The sequence below is a fragment of the Stigmatopora argus genome, chromosome 16 (genome assembly GCF_051989625.1).
Source record: "Stigmatopora argus isolate UIUO_Sarg chromosome 16, RoL_Sarg_1.0, whole genome shotgun sequence".
Lineage (NCBI taxonomy): Eukaryota > Metazoa > Chordata > Actinopteri > Syngnathiformes > Syngnathidae > Stigmatopora > Stigmatopora argus.
The window spans coordinates 1,575,730-1,592,470 of NC_135402.1; the positions used below are offsets into that span (position 1 = coordinate 1,575,730).

Sequence of the window (16,741 nt, forward strand, 5' to 3'; positions counted from 1 at the left end):
AGACATGCTGAGGAGTACGAAAAATACCAGGGAGATGAGAGAGCCAACCAGGTTGCCAGTCTTAAAACACGTCTTCTGAGGCAACAGGATCTCTTCAAGAAGGCTACCAAAGACAGTAATGCAGCAGTCAAAGCTAGCTACGCCGTTTGTGAGTTGATTGATCCTGTGCTAAGTGATCCCAAATGGCTCATGGACTTGGCTTTTCTTGTTGATATCACACATGAGCTTAATGTACTGAACAAGAAGTTACAAGGCCAGGGGCAACTTGTCAGTGCTGCCTATGACAACGTGAGAGCATTCTGCACTAAACTTGTGTTATGGAAAGCCCAGCTCTCTCAGACAAACCTTTGCCATTTCCCAGCATGCAAGGCTCTCGTGGATGCAGGCACACCATTCAGTGGTGAGAAGTATGTTCAGGCCATTTCGAAGCTACAGGAGGAATTTGATCACAGATTTGCAGACTTCAAGACACACAAAGCCACATTTCAAATTTTTGCGGACCCCTTCTCCTTTGATGTGCAAGATGCCCCTCCTGAGCTTCAAATGGAGCTCATTGACCTGCAGTGCAACTCTGCACTCAAAGCCAAGTTCAGGGAGGTGAGTGGAGAAGCAGACAAGCTTGGGCAATTTTTGAGAGAGTTGACCCCCAGCTTCCCTGAACTTTCCCGAAGGTTCAAGCGGACCATGTGCCTTTTTGGGAGCACATACTTGTGTGAGAAGCTGTTCTCCACCTTGAACTTCAATAAGTCCAAGTACAGGTCCAGACTTACTGATGAGCATCTTCAAGCTCTACTGAGGGTCTCCACTGCTTCCTCCCTCAAGCCAAATGTGACTATGTGAGAAGAAGCGCTGCCCGGTCTCTAGCAGCAAGGAGTAGGCAAAAGAAGCCGTGTTCAGAATATTTCATGTTCAATGTTCCATTCAAGTTCAGAAAGTTAAAGGTTAAAGAGCTGTTAATACAGACATTTGAAACGGAATAAAAATAATTCATTTTCTCTACTTAGCCAGCCAGTGTATATCTACTGTATGCTCATTAGTATTATTTGGTTTTATATTACTGATTGATTTATTTTTTATTCATCTTTAAGTTAATTTATTTAATTCATTATTTTTTGTTAAAAAATAAAGATATTTGATAACGTTGGAAAGTTTTATCAGTGCTTTTCTTGTGGAAATCCTGATGCGGCCCAGTCTCACCCAGACTCGGCCTCTAGCGGCCCCCAGGTAAATTGAGTTCGAGACCCCTGATGTAACGGCACCCTCAATTTAACGTGCTCGCCTCAGTCCATTGTTTTCGTACAAAATAAGGCAGAGCAAATTTCCTTAAAGTTACAGTGACTCATTTGGGTGATATTTCAAATAATCGCATGTTTTCCCAGAAATGTTTGATGCTGTAATTGCGGGTTTATAATGGCTGAATGAGACTGTTAGTTAAAGCAAGGGTGCTAACACAGTTATCAACTTCCATTGGATAAACCCACTTGTTGAGATTTAAGTGTTTTTGTAATTTTGATGCACAGTGGCGATGGATTCACGCGTTGTCTTACAAAATGCTGTCAAATTGTGAAACGGTGCCAAAACTGATGGTCGCTCTTGTTCTGTTTTTATTGTCAGTGTAGAGAAATGGCGTATTGAATGTGGCTGTCTTTTCCATGAATGAACCGCAATTGTATTTATTATCAAGTCCTTCCCTTTGATTTTTTTGGAATTGAGGCGCTCCTACTTTACTATATGTTTATTTCATTATTGGTGTCTACGGAAGTGACAGAATTCGTTTTATTTTTTTGTTATAGATAATTCAAAGTCAGATGACGGGTGTTTTTGCTGCCAATAGATTGATGTGCACTACTTTCAGAATTGTTTGTTTGTCAGGGAGCAAGTTCTTGTTGTCAATCCATTTTCATCTTGCGAATCCAGCTTCGTTCCTTCTAAATAGATTCAGAGTAATACTATGATTCAATTATTACATGGTAAGAAGAACATTAGGTCTAAAAGTACAACTTCAAATGTGTCATTAAAGGCTTAAATAGGTCGGCCAAACCGTTTTATCGGTCACAGTGTTAGAGTTACAGACATTTTATTATTAATATTCCAATCTGTGTTGGGTTATGTTTTGGCTTATTTTAGCATCTCAGTTGGGAGCGAATTGCAAACTCATGACTTAGCATTTGTGAGCAGCTGAATTTGAGGGCCCAGTTTTTGGGAGAATTGGTTTTGTTTTCGAAGAGGAATTTTCAGATGAAATCAATGTGTTTTTTCTTACCGGTACGTTGGTAGAAGATCTTGTGACCAATCCTAGAAAACCTTATGTGGAGGCAAATGTACTGTATAGTGTATTGTAACTTTGTACATGTTGTAATTCAGTGTTGCAAAAAATAAATGTACATATCTCTATCTCTACGCATATTGATATTTTTGCGTACTTTTTTATCACAGTACAGGCGCTCCTCTACTTACGAACATTCGAGTTACGAACAACGGTACATACGAACATATGCACATGTCTGCGCATAAGTTATGTGTCGAAAAATGTTCGGAAAGAGATGCTGTATGTTCGATTTTGTATTACGCGCCTTTTCCGAGTAGTGCTTATTTCCGCCGCTAATACCGACGATGCCTGGCGCTGTGAGAGCTCCGCTCACCCAGCATCTACCTTCCTCTGCCCAGTTCGTTGCAGTGCGTAATTGCGTGAACGTATCTCCAGTGCGCAAAGAACTTTTTTCATATTTATCATTAAATATCTCGTGCATCCATTATTCAATATGTTTGGTGAAAAGCGAAAGGCTTCTAGTGAGGGTGGTAGTGCAAGGAAGAGGCAAGCCATTTCATTTGAAACCAAAGTGGCAATAATAAAGAAGCTTGATGCGGGTGAGAAAATGGTGAGCGTTGCACGGGCATACAACTTGAATCGTTCGACCGTCGGTAGTATGTATACAGTACTGTACGTATTCTCTTCATTTTATTAAATGTTTTTTTTTTCAGTACAAACCAATGCAGGTTACTTATACCAGCCTTAAACATACAAATGCACTTATATAAACCTTCAATATACTTGTATAGGCCTTAAACATAAATTATAATACAAAATATAGCACTGAAGCAACTTACGAACAAATTCAACTTATGAACAATCGCTCGGAACGTAACTCGTTCGTAAGTAGGGGAGCGTCTGTAGTTGATAGAATGTTATAAAAGAGGGATGCCTAGTTGTCCACTATTTGCTTTCGTTTTGACAACAGACTAAGATATTACATAAAAAACTTAAATGTTCAGATGGTATTCAGAAGGTTGTGTCCCATTTTTTTTCCAAAGACTAGAAACTAGGGTGCGAGGACAATGATTCTGATTTATTGAGTCCATTTTTAAAGGAGGCCACCACTGGTTGTGGGTTTTGTAAATGGAAAGAATGCGAAGGGGGGACATTTGTAAAGGTTTAAATGCAATCTTTCTCCTCTGGATGTTGCTGGGGCTTTTCAACAGGGAAAGAATAACATCACGACATGTCAGCCATTGTGTTAACTCAAACAAAATCAGGGACATAAACAATAGAGAGCTAAATACTCCACCTTCCCACGGAAGTACAACTCAGATCCGTCGTTCCTTGTGTTACAGTAGTTCTACAGTGTAGTCACTCACATACACACACACACACATTTGGGGGTTTGTCAAATTTGGCTCAACCCCAATGAAATTGCTACTTTCCTGTCAGCAGTGGACATTTTGTTCTTTTGCTCGTATTCGCAATCGTAATTAATGATTCTTTGGTGCGAATCCTGGCTATTAGCCAGAAATGTCATTGATGTGAATGCAACCATTTGTACAGCCTGCAGGTTGGAAAACATCATTAATTATTTTCAAAATATTGATGATTTTTTAAAGTTTTTTCATCCACGTAGCTTTTTTCAGCACTAAAATTTTTGCGTTGCGAAAGACACACAATGGAACCTTTGTTTCTTGTAATTCCATTGGCATAAAAATTGACTTGGGAAACCGCATTTGGTGGGTTTGTTTTCTTCTTGGGTGTCTTTTTAATTATTCAAATTATCAATATTTTCATGCATGCTTTCCTTCGGGTTTGAATAAAAAGTGGAAAAGACCTTATTGCTCTTTATATTTCACCAGCATGAAACGTTGGCTATGTTTTCGTTGCCCTCTCACGCTAGCTCCGCCCCACCTTTCTCTCCAACTGGAAAAGGAAAGACAAAAAGGAAGCTAATTGGCTATTATGTCAGAGAGCTTTGTCTCAGCTCTCAGCACTTCAGATAAGACGGCTAAGTGGTCTTTGTACAAACACGGATGCTTATCATTCACCATGTATGATTATGAATGAGTCTCGAAATCACTTGTTACTACGACCTACCGTATTTGCTCACATAGACGCCGTATTTGTCGCTAAAAAAAAATGATGACCCAATCGAGGGTATGGCTTAGAGAGAAATGGCCAAATTCAACGATTTTAAGGCAATTTTAAAGGAGCGGCTTATACGGGAGAAAATACGGCAAATGGCCGTGGGATTGAACCTTACTGCAAAATTTCCTTTTGACGTAATAAATATAGTAGTAGCAGGCCAGAAATGATCTAGATCACATTTGCCAAAGTGGCGGCCCGCGGGCCAAATCTGGCCCGCCGCATCATTTTGTGTGGCCCGGGAAAGTAAATGCTCAGTGCTGACTTTCTGTTTTAGGATCAAATTAAAATGAAGAGTATAGATGTATATTACATTTCCTGATTTTTTCCCCCTTTTAAATCAATAATTGTAAGTTTTTAATCCATTTTTCTGTGTTTTTAGTTCAAAAATCATTGGCTTTTAATCCAGTTCTTTGAATCCATTTATAAAAAAAAAATCTAAATATTATATCTAAAATGGTCCAGCCCGGGTGAAATCAAGTTGACGTTAAAGCGGCCCGCGTACCAACCCGAGTCCGACACCCCTGATCTAGATGATTTAACACCCAACACAGAGTACGCAATACATCTTAAGCTCAGGAAAATGTAGTAGTATTTACTACATTTACTACGACTTGGCAGCTTTCACATACCTTGTGCTAATTGGTCTTAACGTCATGCCTGTTTAAATTGACATTGATTTGCAGGCGTTCATTCAGGAATCCAGAATGAACGACACATCTTTTTCTGTTAATAATCAATAAATAATAATAACACAAAGAAAGGGCTGTACTAACAGTCGTACCGCCTCGGCTCAGCTGCAGAGTCCGGCGCCATCATTTCCCAAGATCGGTGACCAGATGTCCGATCGACGTTCAATGAGTTCTTTGTTTTTTGCTTGTCAAATGTTATCTCGACAAAAATTGGAGATATTAATGTCGTGCAATGGAGACCCACGGTCATGAGTTTGGAGACTTCACAATCTAGCGGAAGAGTCTTCAATATTTTGAGGGCGGAGTCACATGATAGCAATGTCTGTTTTGAAAAATAAATCCCTTTATTCCTTCTTGAGTTATCTCAGACACAAACATGGAACCAATTGAATAGCTTTTTGTGATATGAAGCTTTTTTTCTCTCCTTCCTTTTAACCGTAACGTCCGAAAAATCATTTCGTTCTAGAAAAGAGCTAATTTTTTTAGGAAAGTCCGGATGGCGACATCATAGGCAACTGTAACGTGTTTGATCATATCACTGTTTTCCTTAATATGCGTATGGAAATCAGTTATTGGTGTAAGAAGAAAGATTTGAAATGGAAAATCAGTGCATTTCACTTATTTTGTGATGTGGTTAAATTAAATTATTTTTTTTCCAGCACTATTCGACAGTTTTTCCTTATTTAGCCAATTTTTGCATTTATACAACTTTTGTCTGCATCCTTTCAAAAAAAAATCTGTCTTTTGTTGGGCTTATTTCCTGACCTATTTGCTTAAATGTCTTAAACTGCAAATAATTCAAGTTTTCACCTTTCATGTTCTCTTCTATTTCATCACAAAGTCACCAATATTTGACATGATTTATTGAGAGAAACCAAGCAACCACAATTTAACGCACGGTTCTAATTAAGTATTAACAGGCCATTCTATTCCAGAATTGCTAAATATGACAAACAGAGGATAAATGTTCCAATCCTGTTGATATGGTTAACTGAAGCTAATTCTACGGTTTCTAAAATGTGCCTGCCATAGTGCTCGGTTCCTTATATCGCTTAGCAACATGACTTATTCCCCAACCAATGGTCTTCGATTTATTTTTGTATTTTCTTGAAAAGCAATTATGTGATTTCTTTTTCTTTTTCTATCATTCTCTCTGTGGTAGGAATCCCCGCAGGATAGTGCCATAACTCGAGACATTAACAGAACGTTCCCAGCTCATGACTACTTCAAAGACACTGGAGGAGATGGACAAGATTCTCTGTACAAGATCTGCAAGGTTTTTGGGAATCCTTCATACTTGATATTTAAATTCATAAATCTCGGCTGTCGCCATTTGGGCTCGATGCAGCAACTTTAAGTCATGCTTATGCACCAAAAAATGTGAAAAAGCCAAACCAGGAATGCTTATCTGGCAACCACTGAGATAGTTGTAGCGGTCAACTGGGAATCTCTTCTTAATAATAATAATAATCGGGCATAGGCTTTGTCATCATCATTGACTCGACAAAAGCCTAATTGTCATCATACCCAGAAACTGCGAATGACGGAATTGGTAGTGCTTCTCCATTTTGGTCATACGCAGTTTCTGGGTATGATGACAATACTTACTTTATTTATCTACTTTTATATTCAATTGAAGTTTTTTCCCTCCAGTCTTTGAATTCAAACCAGAAATTTGCTCATGTCACGGCTCTTAAAGGGAATATCCTTGTAGCGTGATTTGCATGAAGAAGATTTTTTTTTTCTAATTCATGATTAGGGGCACTTTAAAAAAACTGGTTGATTTTCCAACATAGTAAGGGGCACCTGATTAAAAAAAAAAAAAAAGATGATCCTGGACATGAATTTATAGTAGCATCCTCTTTAAAATTAAGCATTCCATTGACCCCGATGCAAAAAAAATGATTTGCATGAAGAAGAAATTTATTTTTCCAATTCATGTTTAGGCGCACTTTCAAAAAACGGGTTTATATTCCAACATAAGGGGCACTTAATTAAAAAATATATATAATGATGACCCCAAACATGATTTTATATTAGCATCCTCTTTTAAAATTAACCATTCCATTGACCCCGATGCAAAAAAATTCATTTGCATGAAGAAGAAATTTATTTTTCCAATTCATGATTAGGCGCACTTTCAAAAAATGGGTTTATTTTCCAACATAAGGGGCACCTGATTTAAAAAAAATGAATGATGACCCTGGACATGAATTTAAAGTAGCATCCTCTTTTAAAATTAAGCATTCCATTGACCCCAATGCAAAAAAACCTCTTAGCATGCAATGTATACACTTGTAGATAATTCTAGAACATTTTTTTGGAACTGTGGAAATCAGACAATGGAAATTGTGCAGGGCCTTCCATTAACCAGTCATGGGAATCCTGCGATAAAACAGTTTGTCGAAAATGTTCCCCAAATAATTGAATTTCAGCTTTTGTTTCCAAGGGCAATTGTCGCAGCCTCATGATGGCAAACAATGACACTCAATGTCTTTAAAAGTGTCCGGCTCGGACATTGGAGAAGATCCCATTTCCACAGAATCCGGGAAAATAAACGTGGAAAAGGGCTGTACATTTTTCACGTCTGACCAGTTGACCGTGCGAAGAAGCTGTCAATCTTTGCGTCGCGTTTCAAAGCTAATCAGAAAGCGCGCACACACTCCTCGGGGCGTTTTATTATTGAGACACTGTTTCAAGCCGTGGCTGTAGTGCTGCGCTCCGATTTTTCATTTCATTCATTATGTATGTAGAAGTGGAGCGAGGGCATCCATCGCCATGAAGTTAAGCACCTCCTCAGGTGTCTTTAAATAATTCAGCCAGCCCTCCTTCCCCCTCCTTTGCTCCGCTCGTGGCTCGTCAGTTTGATTTGACTTATATTTTGCATTTCTAGCTTAGCGGACGGACCACGCGACCATTTTGGAGAAAAAGCACGTCCCCCGCTTAAAATGACATCTCTTGTCCACCGTTTAGCGTCACGTGCTTGCTACTTGTTTTTTCTTAAAAAGGGGATTGGGATTCTAAGTATTTAAACAAATGTTATCTGAGTGATGGATAGGATGTAAACGATGGGAGTCGACTGTTTATCCTCTTTAATTATTTATTTTTTTACCAACTGGAAAGTGATCTACTGCAGCTAGGGCAGACTTTGTTTTTTTCGTTTTACCCTTGTTTAAGCAGGGTACTGTATTTTCCGGACTATAAGTCGCATTTTTATTTTTTTTAGTTTGGCTGGGTGTGCAAATTGGTTTTTAATTGTTCTTTCTGACCACCGAGAGACTTTTTTTTTGTTTTACCCCCCTTTTAGCAGCGTACTGTATTTTCCGGACTATAAGTCGCAATTTTATTATTTTTTCTAGTTCGCCTGGGTGTGCAAATTGTTTTTTTTTTTTTGTCCTTTCTGACCACCAACAGCCTGTTTTTTTGTTTTTGTTTTTTCGTTTTACCCCTGTTTTAGCAGCGTACTGTATTTTCCGGACTATAAGTCGCAATTTTATTATTTTTTCTTTGGCTGGGTGTGCAAATTGGTTATTTTTTTTTGTCCTTTCTGACCACCGACAGCTTGTTTTTTTGTTTTTGTTTTTTTTGTTTTACCCCCGTTTTAGCAGGGTAATGGATTTTCCGGACTATAAGTCGCATTTTTTTTTCTAGTTCGGCTGGGTTTGCAAATTTGTTATTTTTTTTTGTTCTTTCTGACCACCGACAGCCTGTTTTTTTGTTTTTGTTTTTTCGTTTTACCCCCGTTTTAGCAGCGTACTGTATTTTCCGGACCATAAGTCGCTTTTTTTGTCCGAGTGTGCGAATTTGTTATTTTTTTTTTGTTCTTTCTGACCACCGACAGCCTTTTTAGTTTTTTTGTTCGTTTGTTTGTTTTAAAGTTATAATGATCTGAAACTTGAACAGGCACATATTTAGGCTGCTGTTCTCCATTTTACTATTGTGGCTTTTTTTTTGTAAATGTACATTCCAGACACAAACAGATATGAAACATCGATAAAAAATGGCAGTAAAAAGCAGAGCAGAATAGAATTTAAACATCATAATACACATTTAAACCATGATAAGCACATTTATAGGATCTGTGCGAGGAGACCACAAATATTTATTACTCGGCACAGACCAACTCTCCTTTGATATTATTTATTTATTTTAATTTCCGGGATCTGCATGGACCACCAAGCCAATTTAATGACGTGGAACATGTGTTTTTGTCTTTTCCAAACAGGCATACTCTGTGTATGATGAAGAGATCGGCTACTGTCAGGGACAATCTTTCTTGGCGGCGGTGCTACTCTTGCACGTGAGTTTCCGTTTCAGTCCCGCAAAACACGCTTTTGATTCAACAATTTGTGAAGTGCCGGGGGGGTTCTGCTCTTTTGTTTGACTTCGTCCCGTAAATCGTCTTATCGCCCGGATTCCAGTAAAACTGCAACTACTGTCAGTCTCACTTTTGAGAGTTTGGGAGGCCCAGATTTGGACTTCTATGATGTTAGCCTCTACTTAACTTCTGTTTAGTTTAGGATGTGCAGGCAAGTCGTCTTCATGTGTAAATAGAAGAGTTAAACAATCCCTCACTGGTAAAATTGTTGACTTTACAGCGATAAATTTGGATTCCTGTCCGTAGTTTATAGTAGAGCTTTTTAGGAGAAATACTAAGCTGAAGCGTTTTTGCTGGCCAACATTGTCACCTGCAGGTAAAATTATGTTACGGCATGCTTGCAATGTCGCGATTTACGCTTTGGAGTGCTTTGTGTTGGTGTTTGATAGGTAAATTGCAGAGCTGCCAACTTTTACGGAATTTCCGGAGACTCTGGGACTCCTGACAACCTCCATAAAATCCGGAAATCCCCAAAAATTGTCACTTACATTTATGGGGGGAAGCAACTATTTTGGAAAAGTACCAAATTTCCAACTTAAATGCCTTGCAATTCACGCCATCGTTACGGCTTCCCCCATCTTGATTCAACTGACTGTAAACCGGAAGAATCCGTTACACAAGTGCATTGTGAATCATCCGAGTTCCAAGTTCTGACAAATGATTGGTCTTGTGCGACTTCAGCGTGGCAATCGATTCGGAATTGATTGCGTAGGAAGCCTCTATCGCTTTAACATTTCTGTTTTTTTTCCATAAGGGAAGTAAGTATTATGAAGGCGTTTTGAAACAAATCCTATCCCCATATTTCCGGGGTTGCTCTAAAGCAGGGGTGTCAGACTCGGGTTGGTTCGCGGGCCGCCAACTCGATTTCATGTGGGCCGGACCATTTAAGATCTAATATTTAGATTTTTTATTTTTTATAAATGGATTAAAAGAACTTGATTAAAAGCCCTGAATATTCATTTTTTTATAGATCTAAAACAATGTATATTTTAGCTTTTTTTTTTATTTTTATATATTTTTAGATTTTACAAAATGATTTTTGAACAAAAAAAACAGAAAAAATGGATCAAAAAATTACAATTATTGATTAAAAGAGGGAAAATCAGGACATTTAATATACATCAATACTCTTCATTTTAATTTGATCCTAAAACAGAAAGTGGGCACTCATGATTTACTTTCCCGGGCCACATAAAATGATGCGGCGGGCCAGATTTGGCCCCCGGGCCGCTACTTTGACACATATGGTCTAAAGAAAGTAGGAGTACATAGCATTTGCAATATTCCTCGGGTTAAGCGCAAAATGGATGGCAAAATGGATGGCAATTTGGATGAAACTTCTAAAAAGAGACCCAGACCCTCGCAGAAGTTTATTGGTTGGTATCCCATGCTGAAGCCATCTCCAAAAAAACCGACATTTGCACAGCATGCAAGTGCAATTTCAGCGTGACACATGGTGGAATTATTGACTGTAAAACTCACATAGAAGGACCCAAACACAAAGATCAACTTTGCGAAAACACAATATTTAGATTGATGTAAAAACATGATAATAACAATGGGATTTCATGTTTTTTTTTTACATATTATATTAATTTTGCGCGAATCACATTCACTCCTGATGAAAACATAAAACTCCAAACACCTGAAATGGGGTTGTCGGGGATTGGCAGCTCTGAAATTGGATTGGTCTCACTGTAAAAAAAAAAACAGATTTTCCTTCTACTCTAATTGTCATATTTGTTACTTAGATGCCAGAAGAGCAGGCCTTCAGTGTGCTGGTCAAGATTATGTTTGACTACGGCCTCAGGGATCTCTTCAAGCAAAACTTTGAAGATCTGCATTGCAAGTTTTTTCAGCTGGAGAGGCTCATGCAGGTTGTTTTTTATTTATTTATTTATTTCTAGACGTACGAACACGTTTTAAATCGCATTGCTTATCGTTTCCATGTCGTCCGTTTGTGCCTATCAGGAATATATTCCAGATTTGTACACCCATTTCCTGAACGTGGGTCTGGAGGCCCACATGTACGCCTCCCAGTGGTTCCTCACCCTCTTTACAGCCAAGTTCCCTCTTTACATGGTCTTCCATATCATTGATTTGCTACTGTGTGAGGTAAATTCGCTATTCAATTACTGTACTGTTTGCACGTGGTCATAAAATAGCTTCTTTCGAAATCAATACGAATCATAATTTCACTTGTTTCATATTCTTTTAGTTTCTATAGCGGGATACTCTTTGACTCAAAGTGGTCTTTTTTAATGCTTATCGTATTTTTGGGAATATAAATTGCATCTGAGTTTGGAAAGAATGGATAGATAAGTCCAACTGGAGTATAAGTCGCTTTATTTGATCAGAAACCCAGAACAAACTTATGTACGTTAGAGTAAGTAGTAAAATGGAGATTATCAGGCTAAATAGGCTTCTGTTCACATAACGATTTTTCAGTTAAATATAACCTTAAAAAAAGCAACATGAGGGTGTCGGTGGTTAACGGGAAAAAAACACACAAAGTCCATCACGTGCGTATTAGTTGCAAAAAGTGAAATTTATAGTCCGGAAAATACGGTCCATTGGATTCCTGCAGAAATATGGATTGTGTCATCATATAGTCACAATTTTAAAATAAATTGTCATCCTCAGGGCATCAGTGTGATCTTCAATGTGGCGCTGGCACTTCTCAAGGTACAATTTAATTCCATTTTTATTTTTTATTTGACCCCTGTCTTGATGTGCATACATTTTGGAAAACACCCCCAAACTCATTGACTGATATTCCAAATCCCAAGAACAGAAATGGGAATCCTGACCTTTTTTTTTTCTTTCTACTTCCCAGACTTCAAAAGATGATCTGATCCAAACAGACTTTGAAGGCGCCCTCAAATTTTTCCGTGTTCCGGTTCCCAAAAGGTACCGCTCGGAGGAAAATGCCAAGAAACTGATGGAGTTGGCCTGTAGCCTGAAGGTGAGAAGCAATGTGCGCAATTCAATAACACTTTGGACACACATTTGATCAAAGGTTGTCAAGACATGTCGTTCAACAGAGGTTAAACTAACTGCTTATTTCCCCAAAAGTGCGTCAAAACGGGCTGGAGAAAGCGCTGTAAAACATAACATTTAAAAATAATAATAATAATAAATGTGTATCCTCACTGGAAGCCACCATTACATTTTTCTTTCTATTATGGAGAATGACTAAAAACGGGAAGACAAAAAAAGTGATGACCCAACCAACACCTTTTTAATAAACTGCTTAATATTCCATATTTGTATTTTATTACCCATGAAGTACTTTAGCAGGCTTATTATTATATTTCATCTGACAGCTCATACTTATTTTTATCAACAAATTTGAATGTTTCAGATTCAGTGTCCTTTTTTTTATTAGTTTTTTTTAGAAATCCTGCATCGTTTTTCCTTTCCAGAAGGGGTCACTCTTAACTTTTTAAACTGTAAAAACACCCAGAAGATGAGCCATATTCCAAATAACCCACTGCTAAAGAACTTCAGACATTTTATCTGTCCTTTGTGAACGCATTATTGAAAGAATACATTACACACACCTATCCATGAAACAACTGACCAATCATTTGTCCCCTAACCACTTCATATAAGGACACACTACGCCGTTCCCCTTGTTTAGATGTCAATGCTCTCTAATTAAACGTCAACGTTGCCAGTTGCAGCAAATCCTGTACTTTTTAATACGAATACATCAATGTGTTGACGTCCCGGTATTTCTGTCCATTTTCCTGCTTTTCAGATCAGCCAGAAGAAGCTGAAGAAGTTTGAGAAGGAGTACCACACCATCAGAGAGCAGCAGGAGCAACAAGAAGCACCCATTGAGCGATACGAGGTCGCTAACGCAAACACACACTCCATTTACATAAAACTGTCATTAATTAACTCCGTGTTTTTTATATATTAACATGAAGCTGTGTAGCCGTTACTCATGTAGTCAAACCTTAAGGTAGTTGGACTCTGCCCGGGGTTGAAACGCTGTCTTTTTTTCCCACTACAGTATATTTAAACACCAAAGTCATGTTTGGGCTATCAATTACTAGGGATGTCCCGATGACATATTTTTTGCATCTGATTCGAGACATCCCTATTAATTCCTGTCATCTTCTATCTTGAAACCTAATTTTCTATCACGTGACGTCATTCGTGTGTTAAACATTGCTCAATTTTCCGCCATCCGAGCATCCAATCGAGTTAGCGCTCCTGTACTTATTTGTTGAAATTTGCTTGTACTTCCCGTCTACCGCCTGCAGTGAGCCACTCCCCGGGTTAGCTTCCTTCCTCGTTTGCCCTTGTCTGATTTTTTTATTTATATATATTTTTTTGCCTGTGGTTTGACCTGCAGAGAGAAAACCGTCGTTTGCAGGAGGCCAACATGCGCTTGGAACAAGAGAATGACGACCTGGCGCACGAGCTGGTCAGCAGCAAGATCGCCTTGCGTAAAGATTTGGATAACGTAAGTAAAAAAAAAAGGCTTACTGTTTTCCTATTCATCCATTTCATTTTGTAAAATCTAAAAATAAAAAAAGCTAAAATAAAGATTGTTTTAGATCTCAAATAAACTGATTATTCAGGGCTTTTAATCCAGTTCTTTTAATCCATTTATTAAAAAAATATATCTAAATATTATATCTAAAATGGTCTGGCCCACGTGAAATCAAGTTGACGTTAAAGCGGCCCGCGAACCAACCCGAGTCTGACACCCTTGGCGTAAGGGAAGAAATTGGCCGAGGTTGCCAGGTATGCGTCCCGGCCTAAAATTAATGATTGCAATTCCCCTTATTAAGCGACATTAAACCGTTCAAATGCAACGGGGCACATATTTACTCATATAGGGCGTACTTAGATTAGATTAGATAACTTCATTCATCCCGTATTTGGGAAATTTCATTGTCACAATAGCAAGAGGGTGAGAATACAGACACAGAAAAATACATTTTGGACATAAATAAATAGGTCATAAATAAGTTAATAAATACTTGAATAAGCGTGTTGCTGAAAAAGCCAAACATTTTCCCCCTAGTGGACTTAGTTCCCAATCAGTTGGTGGGGTTTTTGTATGCACTAAATTCAAAAATTTTGTAGATGTCGTTGTATGATGCTGACAGCTTGACTGTTTAAGTACATTGCTTGCTGACGCGCTATATATTTATATTGTGAAAAGGCAAACTTGAAGCATGACAATATTAGCAGTCAACGATTATATTTTCGTCTGTTAACAGTGACCGAGACGTTCCAGATTAGAGCCGAAATTATCGGTTTTACCCCAAAAAACGTACAAAAATTGTTATATTTGTACACAATTTGAAATGATTACAAAACATATAAAATACAGGAAAGACGTAAAAGTTGACACCCGATGTACGTCACATGTAGAAAATTTTCTCGCATCTGGACAGCAGTCTTCAAGTCATTTAACCCATATTTATTTTGTTTATTAACATACAAACTGGCGTGTGGCCAGATGAAGCCGTAATTATGAATATATGTGGATAGTTTTCACTGCTGTCAATCACGGCAGGATGCCGTCTCGATTTGGCGTCTCCTTTGACATGAACATCATGCCCTTGTCACCACGTTTGCGTGTCAGGCCGAGGAGAAAGCTGACGCCTTAAACAAGGAACTGCTGCTGACCAAACAGAAACTAGTGGACTCTGAGGACGAGAAGAGACGACTGGAGGAAGAGTCGGCGCAGGTCAGAGTGCACCGCCGTCTCCAAGCTCGCGGTCGGATGACAGATCAAATGAACGCCTCGCAAATAATTCCCGCAGCTGAAGGAGATGTGCAGACGAGAACTGGACAAGTCCGAATCGGAGATTAAGAAGAACGGCTCCATTATTGGGGAATACAAGCAGGTGAGGTCACACTGAAATGGAATAGAACTTTTCCAGACACTAAATATTGTTTATTTAAGTCCAAACTCTCCAAGATCTTGAGAAATCGAAGTAAATACCATAAACAAGAACAAGTTTGGGACCAAAACTGCCAAATTTGAATGATACAAAAAGTAGAAGCTCTAAAATTAGCGCCTCCAAATGTCAATCAATAAAGCGCTCTCATCATGAAAATCCAAGACCCCTTTTTGGATGGTCTTTATAGTTAAAAATAATTCAGAATTGTGTATGGCAGCCATTTAAAGACCTGAACATTTCTTCAGGAAGCCATTGAAAATATACTATTGCAACTAAACAGGTCGTTCAAAGATACATACATTAAAAATGTGTTAAGTCTAAACGTATGTTTATATCACTATGGCAACCCAACATAATCATTGCAAGAACTTCAGATTTATTTGAAGCCCCGTGGCTTTGATAGGATTACAATTTGAGGCGTAAATGAGTTTGCCGGTCATTAATCAGCACAGCGCGCTCTTGTTTCGCGGAACACAACTAGCGGCTTGTTCATCTGATGCGTATGAAATCAAGGATTTGGACTTTTGATCCTAACTGCATCCGGACTTGGTTCGTGTATCTTCGTCTGCAATTTTGCCGCATATTTGAACCTGAAGAAAAAAACTCAAATCAGTGTTTTATTTATTTTTTAATTTACTGGTTACATTATATTTTACTGGTCTAGAATAGGGCATTGAATAAGAAAAATCGGATTAGATCAGAAGTTTAAAAAAAAAAGTTAGCATCAGGACGGTCTTAACTATTTTTTTAAGACGGGTAGGGAACCTATGGCTCGGGAGCCACATGTGGCTCTTTAGATGGGTGCATATGGCTCTGAGCTAAAATACTGAAACCGGGGGTGAGAGCTGAGTCTCGAATGCACCAATGGGAACGTCACGGCATGGATTTTTTTTTCATTAGAGTCTTCTGCATCCATTCTCTCACTGATACTCATTGACACTCATTGACACTCATTGACACTCATTGACACTCTTTGACACTTTTTGACACTCCTTGACACTCCTTGACACTCCTTGACACTCCTTGACACTCCTTGACACTCCTTGACACTCCTTGACACTCCTTGACACTCCTTGGCACTCCTTGGCACTCCTTGGCACTCTTTGGCACTCTTTGGCACTCTTTGGCACTCTTTGGCACTCTTTGGCACTCTTTGGCACTCTTTGGCACTCTTTGGCACTCTTTGGCACTCTTTGGCACTCTTTGGCACTCTTTGGCACTCTTTGGCACTCTTTGGCACTCTTTGGCACTCTTTGGCACTCTTTGGCACTCCTTGGCACTCCTTGGCACTCCTTGACACTCCTTGACACTCCTTGACACTCCTTGACAC

At 38.7% G+C, this 16,741-nt stretch overlaps 1 protein-coding gene across 3 annotated transcripts in view; it reads left to right on the plus strand.

The window, feature by feature from the left end:
• Window positions 1-16,741, plus strand: part of rabgap1 (RAB GTPase activating protein 1) — a 50,449-nt gene that overhangs the window by 27,675 nt on the left and 6,033 nt on the right. For all 3 annotated transcript variants that reach the window (XM_077622295.1, XM_077622296.1, XM_077622297.1), the window contains 10 exons: window positions 6,263-6,376; window positions 9,326-9,400; window positions 11,230-11,355; window positions 11,450-11,593; window positions 12,122-12,163; window positions 12,315-12,443; window positions 13,242-13,334; window positions 13,845-13,955; window positions 15,090-15,194; window positions 15,271-15,354. In XM_077622295.1, coding sequence (XP_077478421.1) covers window positions 6,263-6,376; window positions 9,326-9,400; window positions 11,230-11,355; window positions 11,450-11,593; window positions 12,122-12,163; window positions 12,315-12,443; window positions 13,242-13,334; window positions 13,845-13,955; window positions 15,090-15,194; window positions 15,271-15,354 — 1,023 coding nt within the window. The remainder of the gene's footprint in view (window positions 1-6,262; window positions 6,377-9,325; window positions 9,401-11,229; window positions 11,356-11,449; window positions 11,594-12,121; window positions 12,164-12,314; window positions 12,444-13,241; window positions 13,335-13,844; window positions 13,956-15,089; window positions 15,195-15,270; window positions 15,355-16,741) is intronic.